The sequence below is a fragment of the Entelurus aequoreus genome, linkage group LG03 (genome assembly GCF_033978785.1).
Source record: "Entelurus aequoreus isolate RoL-2023_Sb linkage group LG03, RoL_Eaeq_v1.1, whole genome shotgun sequence".
Lineage (NCBI taxonomy): Eukaryota > Metazoa > Chordata > Actinopteri > Syngnathiformes > Syngnathidae > Entelurus > Entelurus aequoreus.
In genome coordinates this window covers 56,581,628-56,603,195 of record NC_084733.1, presented here as the reverse complement: position 1 = coordinate 56,603,195, position 21,568 = coordinate 56,581,628, and the positions used below count along the sequence as shown (strand labels likewise).

At 40.4% G+C, this 21,568-nt stretch overlaps 1 protein-coding gene across 3 annotated transcripts in view; it reads right to left on the bottom strand.

Annotated features, from left to right (window-relative positions):
* Positions 1 to 21,568, bottom strand: part of LOC133646659 (signal-induced proliferation-associated 1-like protein 1) — a 182,389-nt gene that overhangs the window by 67,399 nt on the left and 93,422 nt on the right. For all 3 annotated transcript variants that reach the window (XM_062042255.1, XM_062042257.1, XM_062042254.1), the window contains exons 2-3: positions 3,091 to 4,740; positions 2,883 to 3,013 (exon numbers count right to left, since the gene is read on the bottom strand). In XM_062042255.1, the coding sequence (XP_061898239.1) occupies positions 2,883 to 3,013; positions 3,091 to 4,597 (1,638 nt within the window). In that variant the 5' untranslated portion in view covers positions 4,598 to 4,740. The remainder of the gene's footprint in view (positions 1 to 2,882; positions 3,014 to 3,090; positions 4,741 to 21,568) is intronic.

Here is a 21,568-nt window from a genome sequence, read left to right as displayed (position 1 = left end):
ATTCCGTACATTAGGCGCACCGGTTATAAGGCGCACTGTCGAGTTTTGAGGAAAAAAAAATATTTTAAGTGTGCCTTACAGTCCGGAAAATACGGGATGCTTTTCCATTGTCAACAGCAGGGTCAGCTACAGTTCTAAAGGCCCAAACATACTTGGGCGGTCTGCAGTGCACTGGTCCACCCCTACTCAAACCAAACGTCCACCAGGCCTGTGCGCTGAAAGCATATATTTTATGACCGTGTGGATCTTCTACGCATACTTGTGTCTTAAAAAACAGTGCTCAGCGTGTATTTGGGTCCACATTACGTTAGACACCTTTACCTCAATTGTTAGCTGAATTTTACTAGCATTTATTTTTGAGTTAGAATGCATTAAAAAAATACCATATATGTACTTGTCTCACATAAGGATAAATGATAGGCAAAATTCCAAAAAAGCGCAGTTCCCCTTAAAAGAGGTCATAGTATGATTTTTTTTTATTTTTTTTTACAATTAAAAGACTTTCTGGTGGTCTACTTACCATGTAATGATGGTTCTGTGGTCAAAATTTTACAAAGATTGTTTTACCGACCAATTCAAAGCCGCTTTCTGATTAAGATGCGCCTTTTTGTAGGCGGTCCAATTTACGTGCCTCCACTTCGACTGCGTCTTCTCCACAGCAGCCATGTTTTAGTTTCCAGCACTTCCATATCGAGTCTACTGACAGATTTAAGTTCAAACTCGGGCTGGGCGATATGGACCAACACTAATACCGCTATATTTTTAGTCCAAAGGACAACATACCCGGGGTCCCCAAACTACGGCCCGCCAGCGTCCAAAATCAGGCCCGCGGGAAGTCCCAAGTATAAAAAAAATAATAAATAAAATTCTGTCTTTTCTTATCCACTTTGTACCGCTTGCTACTCACGGTGTCTCCTAGCTGCTCAGGCAAATCATATTGTCTAAAAATGCATTATCTTATCGATAATGTGACATCATCGCGAGCGCGGAAAGTGCGATATATATAATAAATGATAAATGGGTTATACTTGTATAGCGCTTTTCTACCTTCAAGGTACTCAAAGCACTTTGACACTATTTCCACATTTACCCATTCACACACACATTCACACACTGATGGCGGGAGCTGCCATGCAAGGCGATAACCAGCAGCCATCAGAGGCAAAGGGTGAAGTGTCTTGCCCAAGGACACAACGGACGTGACTAGGAAGGTAGAAGGTGGGAATTGAACCCCAGTAACCAGCAACACTCCGATTGCTGGCACAGCCACTCTACCAACTTCGCCACGCCGTCCCTATCTAATATATATCTAATATATATATATATACTGTATATCTAATATATATATATACACACACACATATACAGCCCGGCCCCCGGCCAAATTGTTTTAACCCAATGCGGCGCCCGAGTCAAAAAGTTTGGGGACCCCTGCATTATACGGTATACACCATTATCTTGAAAAAACGTGCAAAAGTGCTTAAGATTGCCTTGGTGTTTTACGACTAGATAACTAGTGTTGAGAGTATTCAGATTATTTTTGTTGTAATTAGTAACGTGATGTGTTGTCTATTCTTACAAAGTAATTAGTTTGTCGTTAAAACTGTCAAAACAGTTTTCGTTAATTTTGTTCATTACGTTAGGTTATAGCCTCATGCTTATGTGTAGCTAAACATTTGACACACCGAGTGAGCAGAGGAGAGGAGCTATTGCTAGCTTCTGTGCAAAGTCGCTAACAGAAGTTAACAACATAAACTGATGAGATTAGTGATAAAGTCGCCACAAGGAGAGCTATAGGTTCTCAATCAAAATTGGTGTATGTGCAAATAAAGCTGGAGTCACTCACCAATAACCTAATGCAGTTGGTGAGCAAAGCATCGCATCACTCAGGAGTCAAAAAGTCAGCACAGTGACGCCATTTTTTTTTTTTTAAAGTTTGTTGCGCTGCGTAAACGAAGGGGCAGTGTTGAGCCAAAGAGAATGCCCTGTGTTTAAAGGCGGAGAGAAAAGCAAACAGTCGTAACAAACGCACATCCAAAGATATGGCGGTATCGTCTCAAATATATACAGTTTTCTAAAATATACCGGTATTAACTATAATACCGGAATACCGCCCAGCCATAGTTCAAGCTATACACTACTTTGTACCCGAAATGGCAAAAGTGGAGGATGCATGTGCATGTGTGAGCCAGTCTGCCCAAGAAAAAGTGGATGGAGAAAAAGAAGAAAGTTATTGATTACAGCACTGGGCAAATTCCAAACGGCTCTTTTAGAGGATTTAAGGGGGAAGGCAAGTTTGTTTTATGAATATATCCGCCATGCCTCTATGGTTTGATTTAAAATTTTCGGGACTTATGCAGATCCCAAATTAAAAAAAACAGGTACCAATCGGTAAGAAAAGTTGGTTTTGCATAAAGGTCCCCTTTAGGTGTGTCCAGCTGATACTGTATTGGTAATGTAAACTAATGCTGGTTGGTTAGTCATTTGTTGGTCATTTGTGTCATTGCATCTTTGTATTATTTGAGGATTTGAGGACAAAAATAACAAGAATAACTGCACAATGCTCCCCAGTCAATATTTTGCTGCAACATCCAATTTTCCTGCTGCCCTCAGTGTCCTCTAGATTGGGCGAACAACAAAGAAGTAAATACAGAAAACACTGGTTTTGAGTCTCTTATTCCAACAATGAGGACTTTAAATCTTCCCCAGGTGGTATTATGAGGTGTAAACAAAACACTGCAAACCAAGATGATCAGCGCCAACCACGGTACATTGGTACATTGAAGTGGAAATGCAGCATAAAGGGTCAAGCAAATAACAAAATTAACTAAGAAGTAATCTGATTGTGTGGTCGCTATGTGCAAAATAATTCTCAGGCTGACCTCGCTTGTTCTGAACAGGATGCGGTAGTTATACTGTTGGCCGTGCTCCTTGTCCTCCTCTAGCTTCTCCCTGCGTAAGCTCACTGCCACTGGGCCTAAAACCTCATCCATCCCAAAGTAGTTCCAGTGTTCTGAGGCAGAAGAAGTAAGGTTATGTAACATGAACACTTGCAAAACATATACTAGTGTGAGAGCAATAAAAGCTTACCCCTTAAGTAGAAGAACTTCCGATAGTAGTAAGCACCAAGGTCTACATGCTCCACGATGTACTGCTTAGCCTTTTCGCTGAGTGTGCTAGGCCCCTCCTTTGGACCCTCTAACACAGCCACTCCGGCATTGGTGCAGTGCGTGTTTAGAGATGTTTCATACATGTTCCCCTCACCACTCAAGTTCCCTGAACTACTACTATTCACTACACCACCCACTAGACCGTAATAGCCCGCCCCATTTGCTCCCAATCTGTGCCTCCCGTTGCCGTCTGCGCCTATCTCATTCCGGAAGCAGGGGCAACCGAGAAGCATTTCATTGCTTTGCTCATCCCCAGAGTCCAGACCAGGGCTTTCTCTGTAGTTGAGATTGTCTTGGCTTCCACTGGGCGAGCTGTATGGCAGGCTGTGGGTAGATGAGAGTGTGGATGTTGCCGATGCAATGGCAGCAGCAGAGGCCCCCGTGGTGGTGTTCTTTCTTTTGCCTGCCGTCTGCCGTAAGTGGATGACTTCATTGAAGTCGAACAACACACTCTGGACGTCATAGTGGGCAAAACCTTCCTGACAGAACCATGGCTTAAGCGGCGCCATCTCGTCCATTCTACTGTCCTCCGCATCCGATCCAGCTCTGGGCGAGTCTGATTCAGCCCGCACGTTACGAAGCTTCCGAAATATAGACTCACCCCCTGTCTCCGATTTTGTGCGTCTCTTTGGTAGCTTGTCCCTGTCCTTAGGTTTTTGATAATGGCTATCTGTGACAGTCTCTGAGAGGTCAAGTGTTGCTGGCTTGGGCCGAACATTCAACATGTTCTCCAGTTGATCTGGAGCTGGGCTACGCTGGTCTTCTTCACCCTGGTAGCCCTTAAGCATTTCAAAGAAACTCTCCCCAGCAGCTTCGTGTTGATCTATTGAAGATGTGCTGCCATACTCCCGATGAAGAGGCGACCATTTGGCAGTGATTGGTAGACCCCATTCCTCTCCGCTGTCCCCACCAGCTTCCATCTCACTTATGGTCATGTCACTGTTGCTGCGTTGACGGATTCGCTTCTGTTGCGGGTTTCTGCGCGGTGGACCTCTGTAGTCTCCTGGTGCCAAATACAGAGTGTCAGCACAATAGTTGTTAGCGTGGGCCTGTGTTCGATTTTTTAGAGTATTATGGATGTTTCGCAGCATTGACGAGTCCTGAGGGCTTATAATTGAGCCTAATTTAATGTGATTTTTTATAGGCACAGCCATATTTTCAGTCTCTGTAGTTGAGTGCCATAATGCCTGTGAAAAATCTTTCCTCGGTGGCCAATCGGCCACACGGGCTCGCACACCCATCTTTGGCACTCCTGTGCTCACAGTGTTGTGGACATTGTCTGTGCGGGGCGGAACAGCGCCACCATTAACCATGCGCATGTGGCGAGGGTAAAACTCATCGGTGGCAGGGACAGCGCCCCCAACGGTGCACTCCATTGGTTGACGTTTCAGGCTTGTCATGACACGAATGCCAAAGACTAAAGGCATTCAGCGGGAAGACATGACCTAGTCTGGGATGGATCGCTGCTCCAGGACTTCATGAGCAGGTTGATTGTCAGAACACTTCCTCACTCAGGCCTGCATAGTACTTCCTCCGACTGCAACGAAGCCTTCTCTTAGCATGTTTTTGCCTGAAAAGAAAGAAAAATAAGCCTTAAGTACTTTCTAACACTTCTTAAAAGACTGTGGAAAAGTATTGGACCACCACTATACTTTGTGGTTTTTATGCTTTAGTAATTAAAAGTAATTAGGGTTCCATGATCCAAGTTCCCCAAATACTAAAGTACATTTCACTGCAAGCCACATGCTGTACAAGTAAATCCAATCCGATCCACTTTATTTATATAGCACATTTGAACAACAAGAATGTTTCCAAAGTGCTGCACAGCCATGTTAAAAACAATATTAAAAACAATATTATGCTCCACCAATGACTGAATAAAAACAAAAAATTAATAAATATAAAACCAATATAAAAACAATATAAAAATAAATATGATTAAAAACGATTTTAAAGGGTAAAACCAATTAAAACAGTAAACAGAAATCAAAATTTATAAAAAAAACACAGAGGACAACAGAGGACAGAAGACCACACAACTCACGTAGTGTTAAAAGCCAAAGAATAAAAGTGGGTCTTAAGACGAGACTTAAAACACTCCACTGTGGAAGCAGTTTGAACATGGAGGGGCAGATTGTTCCAGAGCTTAGGGCCAACCACAGAGAAGGCCCTGTCTTCTTTGGTTTTAAGTCTCGTCTTGGGCACAACGAGCAGGGGCTGGCTCTCGGACCTCAGAGCGCGCACAGGAGTGTAAATTTGGATGAGGTCCGAGATATACTGATGTAAAGCTTTAAAAACAAACAGCAAGGTTTTAAAATCAATTCTAAAATGAACAGGGAGCCAGTGCAAACTCTGAAGAATTGGGGTTATATGCTCGCGTTTCCTGGCCCCTGTTAAAAGTCGTGCTGCCGCGTTCTGGACTATGCAACCTGGAGAGAGCTTTTTGGCTAATGCCAGCATAAAGTGCATTGCAGTAGTCCAGGCGACTTGAAATAAAAGCATGCCCGACTTGTTCAAAAAGGTTAAAAGATAAAAACGGTTTTACCTTTACTAAAAGACGAAGATGATAAAAACACGATTTTAAAACGCCATTGACTTGTTTGTCAAGTTTAAAATCGCTGTCTATAGTGACGCCAAGGCTGGTGACTTTGGGACGCACATAATTTTGCAATGGTCCCAAACAGTGAGGGCCGGACCAAAAACTGAAATTTCCGTTACTCATACACAGTATGAATGTGACAAAAGGGTAGTAATATGTCATACTGATGTCTTGACATTTTTTTTATTATATTCTAATAACAGTAGTTGATGTGATGGCCTATGACTTTTGCATTGAACCGTATATTAGACATTGCCCTTAAAAGCCGAATCATACAGAAGAGCTGCCAAAAATACACTTGCAATACCTTGATCAATCAATGATTACAACAAATTTACACAAAAAATGTCTGAAAAGCTTCCATAAAATGTGATACACACGGCTTGATTAAACCATGACCGTATGTCTATTTTTCCGCATATGGGATTTTATGAGGCAGTGAAAAGTCACTGACATGTTCAATTTGAGATAAGGCCGTGCAGGGTTTCAAAGCAATTATTGCAAAATCGTCTGAGGGGAAACATGAAAGCCCAGCAAACATTCCAAATGAGAATGTCTCAGGTTTAAGCCTCATGAAGGTCAGAACACAATTATCACTTTGCATTGATCAGGAATTATACTGTAACTTGTTTCATACAATATTCATAATATATGTATATCGAGGGCTCCAGTAGCAGAATGTTTTACACGTGCCATTGTTTCGGCATTAAATCAGCAAATACTGTGTTAATGTTCAACATCTAATACTTTTAACTGCTCCTGGTTTTATTTTACATGCACCATGAAGGTCATTTTTATTCATAGGAATGCGCGTGGGTAGATAATTAGTTAAGAAAGATGTCAAATGTTGATGCAGCTCCAGAAAAAAGTACAGATCAGGCATTTACGTTTCCTTGATCAACTATTGAAAAATGATTGATCAATACATTTTACTTTTTAGTATTATTTTTTAATGGGATGAGGGAATGTCATAGCTGTGAACTCCTGTTTACATTCCATTGTAGGTGTTGCCAGCGTAGAGGTCTCTACCTGTCATAGCTTTTATAGACAGCAAACATTGGTGAAAATCTTTTCACTCAATGGTGCGATTGCTATTAATAAGTGATCATTTTTTTGTGTTTTATTTGTTATTATGTTTCGTCTGTCTATTTTTTTCATTTTGTATTTTTCAACAAACGCAAGCAATGAATCAATCTACATTTTAACAAAAAATAAATATACGTTTTTGTATACATTAGTGCTGTCACACACACACACACACACACGCACACACAATGGTTGTCCCGATACCAATATTTAAAAAGTATTTTGATACTTTTCAAAATAAAGGGCACCACAAAAAATTTAATTTTTAGCTTCATTTCAACAAAAACTCTTACGATACATTAAAGAAATGGTTTATTTAGCACTCAAAGAAAAATTTTAGAAGATTAAAATAAACGGCATTAAACACATTTGGCTGTTTTGTTGCACTCAAAAGAACAATTTAACATCTTACATATTACACATCGCCTGCCATAGTGGAGGATTAGGTTAAAATATAATAGTAAGCTTTATTGACATTATGCTTTATGATTAGTTGGTCTATGCTTTAAGAATGATAAAATCATTAGTAAATAATTCAATACTAAAAGTACACAGATAAGAGATGTAGCAGGTAAAACACACTTTGTTAAAGATGAAACACAAGTTGTAGGAATTTGTTACAAAATTATGCCATTTTACTTGCATTAGTTTACATTAAGTGCATGCATGAGCGGTTTGGACTCCACCAATATTTGGCATCACGCCAAGCAGCTGTGTGCGAATATACGAATCTGTATGGGTACAACAGAAGACCAAGTTAACTTTATTACCCGTCGATCTGACTCCTTGTTATTAAATTGTTTAGCTAAGTTTGAAACAAAGGTGGTAATGCTTTAATCATGCCACCATTTGGCGAGGCATGTTTCAAAGCAGCACTTGCGGCGCGGCACTTCTGTGGTTTAAGCGTCATCTAGATCGATAGTTTTGAAGCTCAAATACCTCCACACTGCGCTTTACGCACCCTCTTTATTAACCAGAAGAATTGCCTGTATTTTTTCTTCACTCGCTGTTTCTTCTTGTGCACTCATAGTGTGCACGTGCACTTAACATGCTCCTCCGCTCGGTACGTGACCGCCGCATGGCAGCATGCAGATGAAAAAAAGATATCGGTATTTTTCAAAGGCAGTATAGTACCTTTTTGAATTCATTAGTACCATTATACCTTACAACCCTAATATATACATATATATATATATATGTATGTATGTGTGTGTATATACATATACACTCATACATATATACATACACACACACACACCTACACACATGCCACCGCGGGGCATGTTTTAAAGCAGCGCGGCTTACGTGTTTGAAGCTTCATCTTTATCAATAGTTTTGAAGCCCAAATGCCCCCATATTTTGCCATTCTTCCCCTCCAAGCTGTTTGTTCTTATATGCTCTCTCAGCTCTGTGTGTGCATGCGGACACACTCAACGTCATGCGCCTCGGCTCTGTACGTCAACGCCTCCCAGCAGAATGTGGATTAAAAAAAAAATACCAGTATTTTTCAAAGGCAGTATAGTATCGTTTTTAAATCATTAGTACCGCGGTGTGACGATCTGTCACATCACGTCTTACATTTCCTTAGTTTGTGTTTATTTCCTGTGTGGCGCTCTTATTTTTGGTTCTTTTTCCTGCATGTCTGTCTGAGCACTCTTTCGCCTAACCTGGTGCTGATTGGCAGCCTGGCCACACCTGGTAGTGGTTGTCAATCAGATGGCTTCTATAAATGCCTGCCTCGCTCTTTCGTCAGGGCTTAAGGATTATTTTGTGGTAAATGTCACATACTGTCTGGCTCTTCTTGCATGCTGTTTATTGCTTTCCTGCACTTCCCTGCTGCACCTCGTGCCTTTTTGTGGACAATAAAATACTCTTACCTGTAGGTCATCATCCATATATATATATATACACACACATATATATATATATACACTTAGACATATAAATATACATATATATATACACACACACACATATATACACACACACACACACACATATATACACACACACACATACTGTATATATAAACACAAATATATATATATATATATATATATATATATATATATATATATATATATATATATATATATATATATATATATATATATATATATATACACACACATATATATATACACTTATACATATAAATATACATATATATACACACACACACATATATACACACACACATACTGTATATAAAAACACACAGATATATATATATATATATATATATATATATATATATATATATATATATATATATATATATATATATATATATATATATATATATATATTGATATATATATATATCTACACATTTATATACACACACATATATACATACACATATATATAGGGATGATGTTTGATAAGAAATTATCGAGTTCGAGCCCATTATCGAATCCTCTTATCGAACCGATTACTTATCGATTCTCTTATCAAATCCAGATAGGTTGTTGTATATGGAAAAAACACAATATTTGGTTTAACAAAAGCTCACTTTTATTTTATAAGAAAAAAATTAAATAAAATAAATAAATAAATATTGACTGTTACCCCCCTAAAAAAAAATTAAAAAAATATATTCACTGTTACCTAAAGTATATTAAGTGGGATTTTTCAGAAAAACAAATATATACAGTAACACAAAAACAACCTGTCTCTGTGATCACTATAGGTGTATAAATAATAATATAGTGTTAAATAAAATCGGTCCCTTGGGCACAAAACTGAAAATAATACAGCTCTCCAAAAAGTGCACTTCTGCTGCTATTGGAACATACTAACTACACACACTATGACACTAAGAACACCACAGTCATCAATCAACAATTCTTCCCCCCTTACATGAGAGCGAAGCCTGGCAATAATTGCATATTGCCTGTTCTGCCCTCACTATACGTGTTGAGGTTATACAGCTTGGCAGACAGCTAACAAACAATCCAAAGCAGATTAATCCATTTAGGCTCTTTATTGTTGTTGATCTTGCTTTGTCTTTTCCTATCTTTACTTTTGTCTTGCACTGGACTGTTATTTTTCTTTTTTTAAACTGAAATACACACAATGACAAATGTACAAGCTATGTGATTCAATTAACATACTGAAATGTAATACACAATATGTAAATATTAGCTTCACACAAATATACAGTACTATCATCAAACAAATACTTCTGAGTGTTGAAACTATTTTGATGGTGGAAATATATAACTGGCAGCCATTTTAAGTCCTCAAAACATACATTGAAACAGTGCACAAAAATCATTTTTCAATAAACATCTTAGTGTCAAACTTAAACACTTTCCACCTTAATATTGAGTTACATAAACAAGTTAAACAGTTTACTTACGGACTTATCTTTTCCAAGGCTTGTAAGAGCTAACACAACTTGTCTACTTCTCAATTGTCTCAACCCGGAAGTGCCCAAACTAATGACGCGTAGTATTTTCATATCGCCACAAGGTGTCAGTAAGCGTCTACAATCAAATGGGCATAACATTGCAGGTCCCGCAGGGCATTTCCTGTATGTGGGAAGGGATTCGTTCCCAGGGATTCGAATAAAGAACCAACTCTTTTTCTTTACTATAGTGGCCTTGATAACGGGACCCGGTTCTCAAAAAGGGATTTGAGTCCATGGAATCGGTTATTTTCTTATCGAACAACCGGGACAACCGATTTCCAACATCATCCCTACATATATACACATATTTATACATACATATACTGTACATGTACACATATATATACACACACACACACACACACACATATGTATATATATATATATATATATATATATATATATATATATATAAATCTTGTCAGCACAGCGCTTTTGTTGTGAATGGTAAAAGTGTGTTGTTTGTCTATTAAAATGGACACTGCATTGTATTTCGAGCACAAGAACATACATCAGTCAGTAAAAATAATAATACCTTCAGTACTTAGTACTGTTATTTAACATAGAACTCTAATTGTTTTTCAATATATTTGCACAAGAGGTAAAGAAAAAACAGACTGAATTGTTATGCTGAATTGCCTTTTTTCTGCATCAAATATTCCAAGCTGCACATCAAAAAGAAACACAGACCCTTTGAAAGTCATCTTAGAAGATGATCCTTTGCCTGACAAAACGGGCCAATTTGGCAGTTAGACAGTGAGGGAAATGAGGGTTCCTCTGACTGACTGCGGTTGTGATCCCATTAGCCACTAGCACTCTGCGTGCACTGTGACGGGGCTGCAGCAAAAAAAAGCAGCAGTAGCAGCGCATTCACATGGTAGCACAACATTGCAGCTAACTTGATGTGGAGGACCACACTCTGTTTATTATCATGTGGAAACTCAACAATCAGCAACATTGGAACAAACATGTAGAGCGACGTAACTTCATTGACATTACATTATTTAGAGAGGATGATTTAAAAGTAAACATACACAAGTTACTGTTAAAAGGGAACTGCACTTCTTTTGGAATTTGCCAATCATTCAAAATCGTTATGTAAGACAAGATCACATATTTTTCTTTTTTTAAGCATTCTAATTTGTAACACGGCGAGTACGAGGTGGCCAACAATGCAGCTAATGGGAGTCATCTATTGCACCCATAAACCCCTTTAAAAACCTCCAAAAATCACCAACAATACTCCATTTACATGTCGTGACATGAATATTAACCAAGTATTAGTAATATTGTTACGAACTTGATAGCAAATAAAACCATGTTTCCATGTGCTCATTCAAGTCATCAGTGTTTTAACGTTTCGGGGATGTGCTCGAATGAAATAACAAACATTTAGACTTAGACTTAGACTTCCTTTTTAGTGTCATTCAAATTTGAACTTTACAGTACAGATAAGAACGAAATTTCGTAGCATTAGCTCATGGTAGTGCAGGATAAAAAAGCAATAAGGTGCAGATATAAATAAATAGGTTACTGTACAGATAAATATATTGCACTTTTTCATATGCTTCCACGTTTATGGATGTATGTTATATTGTCTTTTTTATTCCAGCGAGTTAATCCATTTTGGGGGAAGTTGAGGGGATAATTATGATGCGTTCAAGAGTCTTACGGCCTGAGGGAAGAAGCTGTTACAGAACCTGGAGGTTCTGCTTCTGAGGCTGCGGAACCTCTTTCTAGAGTCCAGCAGTGAAAACAGTCCTTGGTGGGGGTGGGAGGAGTCTTTGCAGATTTTCTGGGGCCTGGTCAGGCAGCTGCTTTTTGCAATCTCCTGCATAGGAGGAAGAGGAGTCCTGATGATCTTTTCCGCCGTCCTCACCACTCTCTGCAGAGACTTCCAGTCTGAGGCACTGCAGGCTCCAGTCCAGACAGAGCTGCAGTTGGTCAGTAGGCTCTCTATAGTGCCTCTGTAGAATGTGGCGAGAATGGGGGGAGGGAGCTGTGCTCTTTTCATCCAACGCAAAAAAGTGCATGCGCTGCTGAGCTCTTATTACAAGAGCTCAGTGTGTAGGGACCAAGGTATATTGTCAGTTTTCTGCACCCCCAGGAACTTGGTGCTGCTTACCATCTCCACCGCTGTGCTGTTGATGAATAGTGGAGTGTGGCTGGACTGGTGTTTCCTGAAGTCAACGGTGATCTCCTTGGTCTTGTCGACGTTCAGGACCAGGTTGTTGGTTCTGAACCAGTCAACCAGATGTTTCACCTCCTCCCTGTAGTCCATGTCGTTGTTGTCACGGATGAGGCCCACTAGTGTCGTGTCGTCCGTATACTTCACAATGTGGTTAGTAGTGGACCTGGCGCAGCAGTCATGGGTCATCAACGTGAACAGCAGCGGACTCAGGACGCAGCCCTGGGAGGAGCCGGTGCTCTGGGAGATGGCACTGGAGGTGTTGTTGCCCACTCTCACGGACTGGGGTCTGTCTGTGAGGAAGTCAAGCAGCCAGTTGCAAAGGGGGGTACTGAATCCAAGGAGGGCCAGTTTGCTCACCAAATGCTGCGGGATGATTGTGTTGAATGCTAAGCTGAAGTCCAGAAACAACATCCGCACGTGTGTGTCCTTTCCTTCCAGATGTTCTAAGCTCAGGTGGAGTGCAGAGGAGATGGCGTCCTCTGTGGAGCGGTTAGGGCGATAAGCAAACTGGTATAGGTCGAATGTGGGGGGAAGTCTGGAGACAATATATTCCTTTACCAGCCTCTCGAAGCACTTCATTATGATGTGGGTGAGTGCAACGGGGCGATAATCATTAAGGGAGGAGATTGTGGGTTTTTTAGGCACTGGAATGATTGTGGCCGTCTTAAAACATGATGGTACCACAGCCTGGGTTAGCGAGATGTTGAAGATGTCTGTGAGAACCCCAGTCAGCTGGTCTGCACATCCCTTAAGCACCTTGCCCGGAATTTCATCAGGTCCCGGGGGTTCACTCTCCTCAGGGTTTTCCGGACATCCGCTGTGTCCAGGTTGAGCGGCTGCTCATCAGAGCGAAGGATGGATTTTCTCGCCGGAGTGGTGTTAAGTGCCTCAAACCTCGCAAAGTAGTTGTTTAGGTAATTTAGGAAGCTGATACTGTTGTCACAGGGACGGGGGGCAGCTTTATAGTCTATGTTAACCTGTATGCCCTGCCACATTCGTCTAGTGTTTGTGGGGTTCTCGAAGAAATCCTGAACTTTCTGACTGTGAGCACGCTTTGCAACCTTAATGGCACGGTTCAGGTTAGCTCTGGCTGTTTTTAATGCTACCATGTCGCCAGACTTAAAAGCCTTGTTCCGAGCCTTCAGCATTGCACATACCTCACTGTTCATCCAGGGTTTCTCGTTGGCCCGTGTGGGGATGTTCTTGATCACACTAACATCCTCCATGCACTTCTGAATGTATGCGGACACAGACTCTGCATACTCCTCCACACAGGTGTTATGATTATCGGTGGCGGCTTCCTTGAACATGTCCCAGTCTGTGGTTTCGAAGCAGTCTTGTAATGCTTTCATTGCTCCCTCTGGCCAGGTCCTCACCTGCTTCACTGTAGCTTGCTTCCTGATCAGCAGGGGCTTGCATGCAGGAATTAGCATCACAGATAGATGGTCTGAGGAGCCGAGGTGGGGGTGTGGTGCAGCTTTAAACGCATGTTTAATATTGCTGAACACACCATGTCCAGCGTGCTTCCACTCCTGGTTGCAAAATTCCCATATTGATGGAAATGAGGGAACACAGTTCATGTTAGCTTGGTTAAAATCCCCTGCCACGATGAAAACTCCCTCTGGATGTGTAGATTGCAGTTAATTGATGGAGCAGTACAAAGCATTCAAAGCTTCTTTAGTGTTAGCACTCGGGGGAATGTACACTGCTGTGAAGATCATAGCACTGAATTCCCGGGGTAAATAAAATGGTCTGCATTTTACAGTTAATATTTCTACATCGGGAGAGCAGTGACATGAGACTATCTTTCCATTGTTGCACCAGTTGTTATTGATGTATATGCAAACACCACCGCCTCTGGATTTACCAGTGAGAGTTCTGCTCCTGTCCGACCGAAACATAGTTAGCCCCTCGATGCTAACTGCCTCATCCGGAACGAATGGTTTCCACCACGTTTCTGTGAGAAATATGGCGCAGCAGTCTCTCATCTCGCGTCTTGCATATAAATCCAGCTTAAGGTAGTCCAGTTTGTTCTCCAGGGAGCGGACATTTGAAAGCAGGATGGAAGGAAGCGGCGTTCTGTGAGGATTAGCCTTTAGCTTTGTTGTTAGCCCCGCTCGGCATCCCCGCTTCTGCTTCCGATCACACCGCTTACGTCTCCTCTGTCGACGGTCCCCGCTGGTACTAGGCTCCGCTGCTTAACAGGCCGCTGGATGTAGCCGGCGTAGAATTCCGATGCTAGCGAGGAGGTCCAACATATACGCATCTTTCGGTCCAAAACGGCCCGATCTATCCACGTCGCCTCTACTAACTTTAGTCTCTGTCTCTTCTTTTCTCCAGCTGTAGCTCATCAACACCACAAACAAATGTCTGCATGTTTTGTGTACTTTACCATTTGCATGACTTTGAACAAAAACAGGCACATCTTTAAGAATATTTTGTATGTGATAAAATCAGCACATCTGTTGATATTTTTGGTACTAGTTGTTTTTATTTGAATTTTACTCTTTTATTTGGGTGTTATGTTTTTACAACGTGCTATTTTATTAGAATTGTGTATGTCAAGCCCTTGTGGCAGTTTTGTTTGATTTCAGATGCATTTTCAAATTAATCCATCTGTTATTATAACCATATCATATCATATCATACCAACACCAAAGGAATTCAATAGAACATTTTCAAAAATAATAGGAATATACAAACTCAAAAGAATTACATATTTTCAAAGGGGCTCAGCTCTTTGAAACTTGCTCTCAGTTACATTTTTTCCCCCAAAAAAATACAAGAAAACCACAGGCTGGCTTGTGTTACCATTAGTGGTTTAAGAGAACATAATTTTTTTAAGTGTCTATATTTTTTACAATTACTAATTATATTGATTAAAAATTGGTCATTGGTCTGAGGAATTTGTTTGGCATTCATGCTTGTCACTCACCCCTGTCTCGTATGCACTTACACAGAGGTAGCGCATGCAAAAACAGTCCAAGGGAAGCAACTAACAATTTGTATTCATGTTAAAGTTAAAGTTAAAGTACCAATGATTGTCACACACACACTATGTGTGGTGCAATTTGTCCTCTGCATTTGACCCATCCCCTTGTTCACCCCCTGGGAGGTGAGGGGAGCAGTGGGCAGCAGCAGTGGGCAGCAGCAGTGGCCACGCCCGGGAATCATTTTTGGTGATTAAACCCCCAATTCCAACCCTTGATGCTGAGTGCCAAGCAGGGAGGTAATGAGTCCCATTTTTATAGTCTTTCGTATGACTCGGCCGGGGTTTGAACTCACAACCTACCGATCTCCGGGTGGCCACTCTAACCACTAAGCCACTGAGTAGGTGTTGAGTATGTTGCTGTGAGTATGTTGTTGTTATGATAGAATATACAGTACAGGCCAAACGTTTGGACACACCTTCTCATTCACAACATAACTGATGGTTCCAACCCCATTGATAAAGCAAGAAATTCCACTAATCAACCCTGATAAGGCACACCTGTGAAGTGAAAACCATTTCAGGTGACTACCTCTTGAAGCTCATCGAGAGAATGCCAAGAGTGTGCAAAGTAGTAATCAGAGCAAAGGGTGGCTATTTTGAATAAACTAGAATATAAAACATGTTTTCAGTTGTTTCACCTTTTTTTGTTAAGTACATTATTCCACATGTGTTCATTCATAGTTTTGATGCCTTCAGTGACAATCTACAATGTAAATAGTCATGAAAATTAAAAAAACACATTGAATGAGAAGGTGTGTCCAAACTGTTGGCCTGTACTGTGTATTCAATGATAGCTGAAGTTAGCGAGCAACACACAAAGCTAATGTGTGTGCACGTTACGAACATATGTAATTATGTCATTACGTGCTAAAAGCTGTATGTGGTCGGGATATAATACTTTGAAAAAGTTAGCAACCTCTCGGCTCCAGTTTGCAAACAGCTTCATTTTGTGGGATCTCACTGACTTTTCCAAGGACTGACTCAAATCGTTATTTGTGGGTCCCCGAGACTCACTACATTGAAAACCTATCAACATCGCTGGTCATTCTGGCATGTGTATGAGTAGCATTATGATCAGTAATGTAATTGCATGTGATGTGATGTCAGTCATGTTATGTGAAGCTTAGTTCATGTGTGTACGGCATGACGTAGTATGACTTGACTACAAAAAGCTGTGGCACTGGAATGTTTAATTGAGCGTTTGCATTCGGCCTTATGATAGCACTGTGTTTACAGTATATACTGTATATGAGTGCACGTGTGTTACTTTGTACGTTATTTAAGTGTTAATAGTAAAATTGTGTTATTTAGGACATTTCATAATGCTCCTAATTTATGTATGTGCTACTAAATTGCTTGAATTTAGTAGCACCTGTGCTCCTAGTAAAACAATTAGGTGTACATTCAGCATTTGCAAACCATGAAAAATTTGTGGAAAATTGTGTTCATTTTTTAAGCTAAAGTAAACTACGCACACAATGCAAATTTAAAAGCATGATTAATCTGATTAAAAAACTAATCATTTGACAGTACTTGTTTTTTTAGTAATAGTATTTTTAGAATGTGCCACAGTTCGTTAAAAAGTGAGCTAGAAAATCAAATAAATTGATAATGACTTCCATACAGTACTCCTGCGCCTACAAACAAGACTACCGGTTAAAATGATAAATCATGATTATTTTTGATTTTTTTTTAAAAACAAATCACATTAATCATATAAGTATAGTTTATTCTCAATCTACTTAATACTTAGCATTGCATACAACATAGGGCTGGGCCGATAAAACCATATCAATATATACCACAATAGATATCTAATCGATATCAATAAAAAATGTGTTCGATAAAACGTTTGATCTAGATATATTTTTTTGGGGTGGAAAGAAACTGGACAGAAGAAAGCAAGGTTGATTGCATGAACAAAGGCATTTGCGGTCTTAGCTAAACAGAAAGTGGTCAGTGAGCAATGGGAGGGACACACTAAATAGCCATTTGCGTAACAGTATCAACTATCAAATTAGATTGTGCTATCTCGCTGTTGATTTTCTGCACTGAGCGAGAAGAGAAACTAAAAATGAGTGCTTGAGAAAGTGAAGAAATTGTCGATTAGACAGGAAAAGTCACCTCTACAATATGCCCGTTTTGGGGATTTTTTTTAAAAACGGGCCGTAGTACACGCTCATCGTGTCTTTTCACCTTTCGTTCATTCCCTATTCAAATGTATGGAAACTACAGGTAGAACTAAAGTGCAAGACTGTATACATAAAGTAAATATCAAAATATAACAAAATAACCCAAAAATGTGTTCCAATAATACTTCCATCCATTTTCTAATTATTTACTACATAACATAAATGTATTTCCATACTTAAATAAGAATAACAAACCAAACGAAATGTTACAAGAACACAGCTTCCTGGCAATAAACCTGAAAAAATATGTTCTTCTCAGGTTTTTCCGTTCACATTTTTTTTTACACTTTATTAAGCATTTTTTACATTGTCCTTGTTTGTGCACCTTAATTTAAAGAGGTTATTGTTAAGAGTTCAATGTGATTTCAGAATTTGATTGAGTGTTTTCTATGGTTGTGTTGACATTTCCTTTCCTTTCTGCTGAGGGGATTATAATCAGAGGAAGGTTACATTTGAAATAAAAATATTAACATTTAATATAATTTTCTCCTGGTTCATATTTTGCATCAATCATAAAAAATATCAATCATTATTAGGGTTGGGTATCGAGTATCGATTGGAACCGGGACTAACTTTCCGATTCTCCCGGAATCGTTCAAAAGTTTAAATTTCAATTCCTAGTTTCGATACCCAGTCCGCCGACCGGAAAAAAAGAATAAGTCTGCCGACCGGAAGAAGAAGCCGCTGAACACCAACGAAGAAGCGCCCACCGCCGGAAGTGTTAGCATAGCCGAGCCTATGTAGCCGAGTGAGTCAGTCAAGCATGGATAGCGGGCGTCGGCGGTCGAAAGTGTGGCTTTATTTTACTAAAAAAAAATGAAATATCGGCGAAATGTAACACGTGCGACAGGACTGTTTCGTGCTTAGGAGGGTGCACGTCGAACATGATGAAGCACCTCCGAGTTCATGGAGTACAAATAAATGCGTGTCCCGTCTTCGACGCGCTGCGCCGACCGTCCTCCGACGCCTCTTCCTCCGACGCCCATCCTGGCACCTCGGTGACTGCACTGCAGTCCGAATCCGGTAAGTAAAACAATATATATGCAATAAATAATGTGTTTTGCGCCAACGTTGAGGCAGCTAACAAATTAGCCCGCATATTTTTTCATAGACAATTTACAACCTGCTAGCCAGGCTCCGCGATGTGCTCAGCGTACTCCGTTCACCGTAGCGGCAATGGGGAAGATGTCGGTGCCACAGAAAGGTCACTGCACACATAGTCAAAAGACTGCATCCCTTTTCAGAGGTGGAATCTCCAACATTTAGGTTAGTTAAGCAATAACGTTAGAGCTAAGCTAATTGATACTGGGCTAAACAGTAACAGCAACATTACATGTTTGTTTATGTTTGCAGGGATATGGTGAAAACTCTCAACCCAAAATACATACCACCTTCCAGGGACTACCTGTCAAACACATTGATCCCGGCATGGTACAAGAAGAATCGGAACCGAGAATCGTCAGGAATCGGGATCAAAACAAAGAATCGGAATCGGAATCGGAATCGTTCAAATTCAAACGATACCCAACCCTAATCATTATTGATATAGACCAGACCTGGGCATTCTACGGCCCGCGGCCCACATCCGGCCCTTTGTGCGTCCCTGTCCGGCCAATCATAAATTACAAAATAAATGAAGAAACTATCTATGTCGAGGGTGCTGCTTTTGTTTTGAAAAGCGTTATTCTTATTACTTCCATGTGGACTATGCTCGTGCGCGATTGTGAGTGAATGTGAACAGCGGCAATCACAAATTACAAAATACATTTTAAAATACATCTATGTCGTGCGTGCAATACAACTGTGCTGCTTTTATTTTGAAAAGTGTTATTTATGTGCGTATGTCCGTGTGTAACCTGTGAGTGAAGGTGCACAGCGACAAGTGATGCACGGTTACCCCCGAGACGCTAAAAAGAGAAAAGTTGATGACGAATGCCGTGTTTTCAACAAGACATGGACTGCCAAGTATTTCTTTAAAGAAATTAAAGGTAAAGCCGTGTGCTTAATTTGTGGTACACAGCTTGCTGTGTTTAAAGAATATAATTTGAATCGCCGCTACACGACAAAGCACGAGGAAAAATACCGGTATCTGTCTGATGAAGCGTGCGCAAGGGAGGCTGATGCGTTGATGGTAAAACTGCAAACCCAACAAGGACTTTTTGCCAAATTTCACACCCCCAGAGATGTAGCTGTCAGGACAAGTTTCGTCATTTCTCACAAAATCGCCAGAAAAAGTAAGGCGTTTTCTGACGGAGAGTTTATTAAGGAGTGCTTATTGGACTCTGTTGCGCTGATATGCCCGGAGAAGAGGGGCGCATTAGAGAATGTGTCACTCTCCCGACGCACTGTAAAGAGGCGGGTTGAGACCATCGCTGGAATCTTGGAGCTTCAGCTAAAGAACAGAACGGCCGACTTTGACTGTTTTTCGCTGGCTTTGGATGAGAACTGCGATGTACGTAACACCGCCCAGCTGCTCATCTTCTTACGTGGGATAACTGCAGACTTTCAAATCACGGAGGAGCTGGCAGCCATGCAGTCTATTAAAGAGACAACCACAGGTAATGACTTGTTCACATAGGTAAATGCGTGTTTGGACATGTTAGGACTGAAATGGGACAAGCTGGCAGGTGTGACAACAGATGGTTGTCCGAATCTGACGGGGAAAAATGTTTGACTTTTAAAGAGGATGCAGGATAAAGTGACATAAATTGACATTTTTGCATTGTATTATACATCAGAAAGTGTTGTGTAAGACAGTGTTAAAAATAAAACCATCAAGAGCAATCTGCTTTTGTATAAAGTTAAGTTAGGTTAAATTAAATTATTATTATTATTATTATTAATCTTACGGTATATCAAAAATAATTTGAGCAAAAATTAATTGAAATATTGTCGGTGTGGCCTTCCAGCAGTGCTCGGGTTGCTCATGCGGTCCCCGGTAAAAATTAATTGCCCACCCCTGATATAGACCAATATAAAAACCTTAAATCGTGGCACATTTTCAACCATATCGCCCAGTCCTAATACAACATATATACTGGTACCACACAGATGATGCTGCATAGAATAAATGTGTCATGATCGATGTTCTGTTAGTTTTGGACTTCTTTAGTTCCCGTTTTCGCTTCCTTGTTTGTTTTGTCACCATGGCGACTCATTAGTTTCACCTGCCTCATTTGTTTGGATCACATCTGTCGCTAATCATGAGATCACTATTTAAGTCTGCATTTGTTAATCACTCGTCCTGGCTTCATTGTTTGTGTCACGCCTGTACCAAGTAAGTTTCATACCTTAGCTTCTGTTAAAGTCTTAGCTTCACATGTTTTAAGCACGTCTGCCTTTCTTTTTGTTGTTTTGCCTGTACTGTTGGTAGTTTGGATGATTTATGTTTAATAAATCAAATCCTACCTTCACGCTGTCGTCCGGAGCCGTCCATTTTTGCATCTTGGGAGAACAACCGCGCAGCAAGCTGCACCCTCGACCGTGACAAAATGTGGTGGATAAACACAACTGACACAAATTAAAATGCACACACAAACAACACAACTTCCTAAAACAGTCCTTATCTCTTTGTTCACAGACACATGGACTGAAAATGGGAGCTGTCAGATTAAAACACAACATTTTACTAAGGGTGGGTATGTGTTCACTATACAGGCCTTATTTCATTGCATTCCGCAATTAAAGAGAACACCACAATTACAGGCTACCTAATTTTTAGCCATTCTGCCACAATTCATCTATAGTCCAGTTAACAGTTCTAAAGGTCATTCCCTGACAGCCTAAATGTGCTGACTAAACGTCTTTAACCGGTTTTATTTGAGCCTCTGACCTCCCATTAGGTTGGTTTAAATTGTTGAGAGATGTGTGAAGAGATAAGACTTGGCAATCTATGGGCTGGTTGTATGGTCAAGGAGGACTGC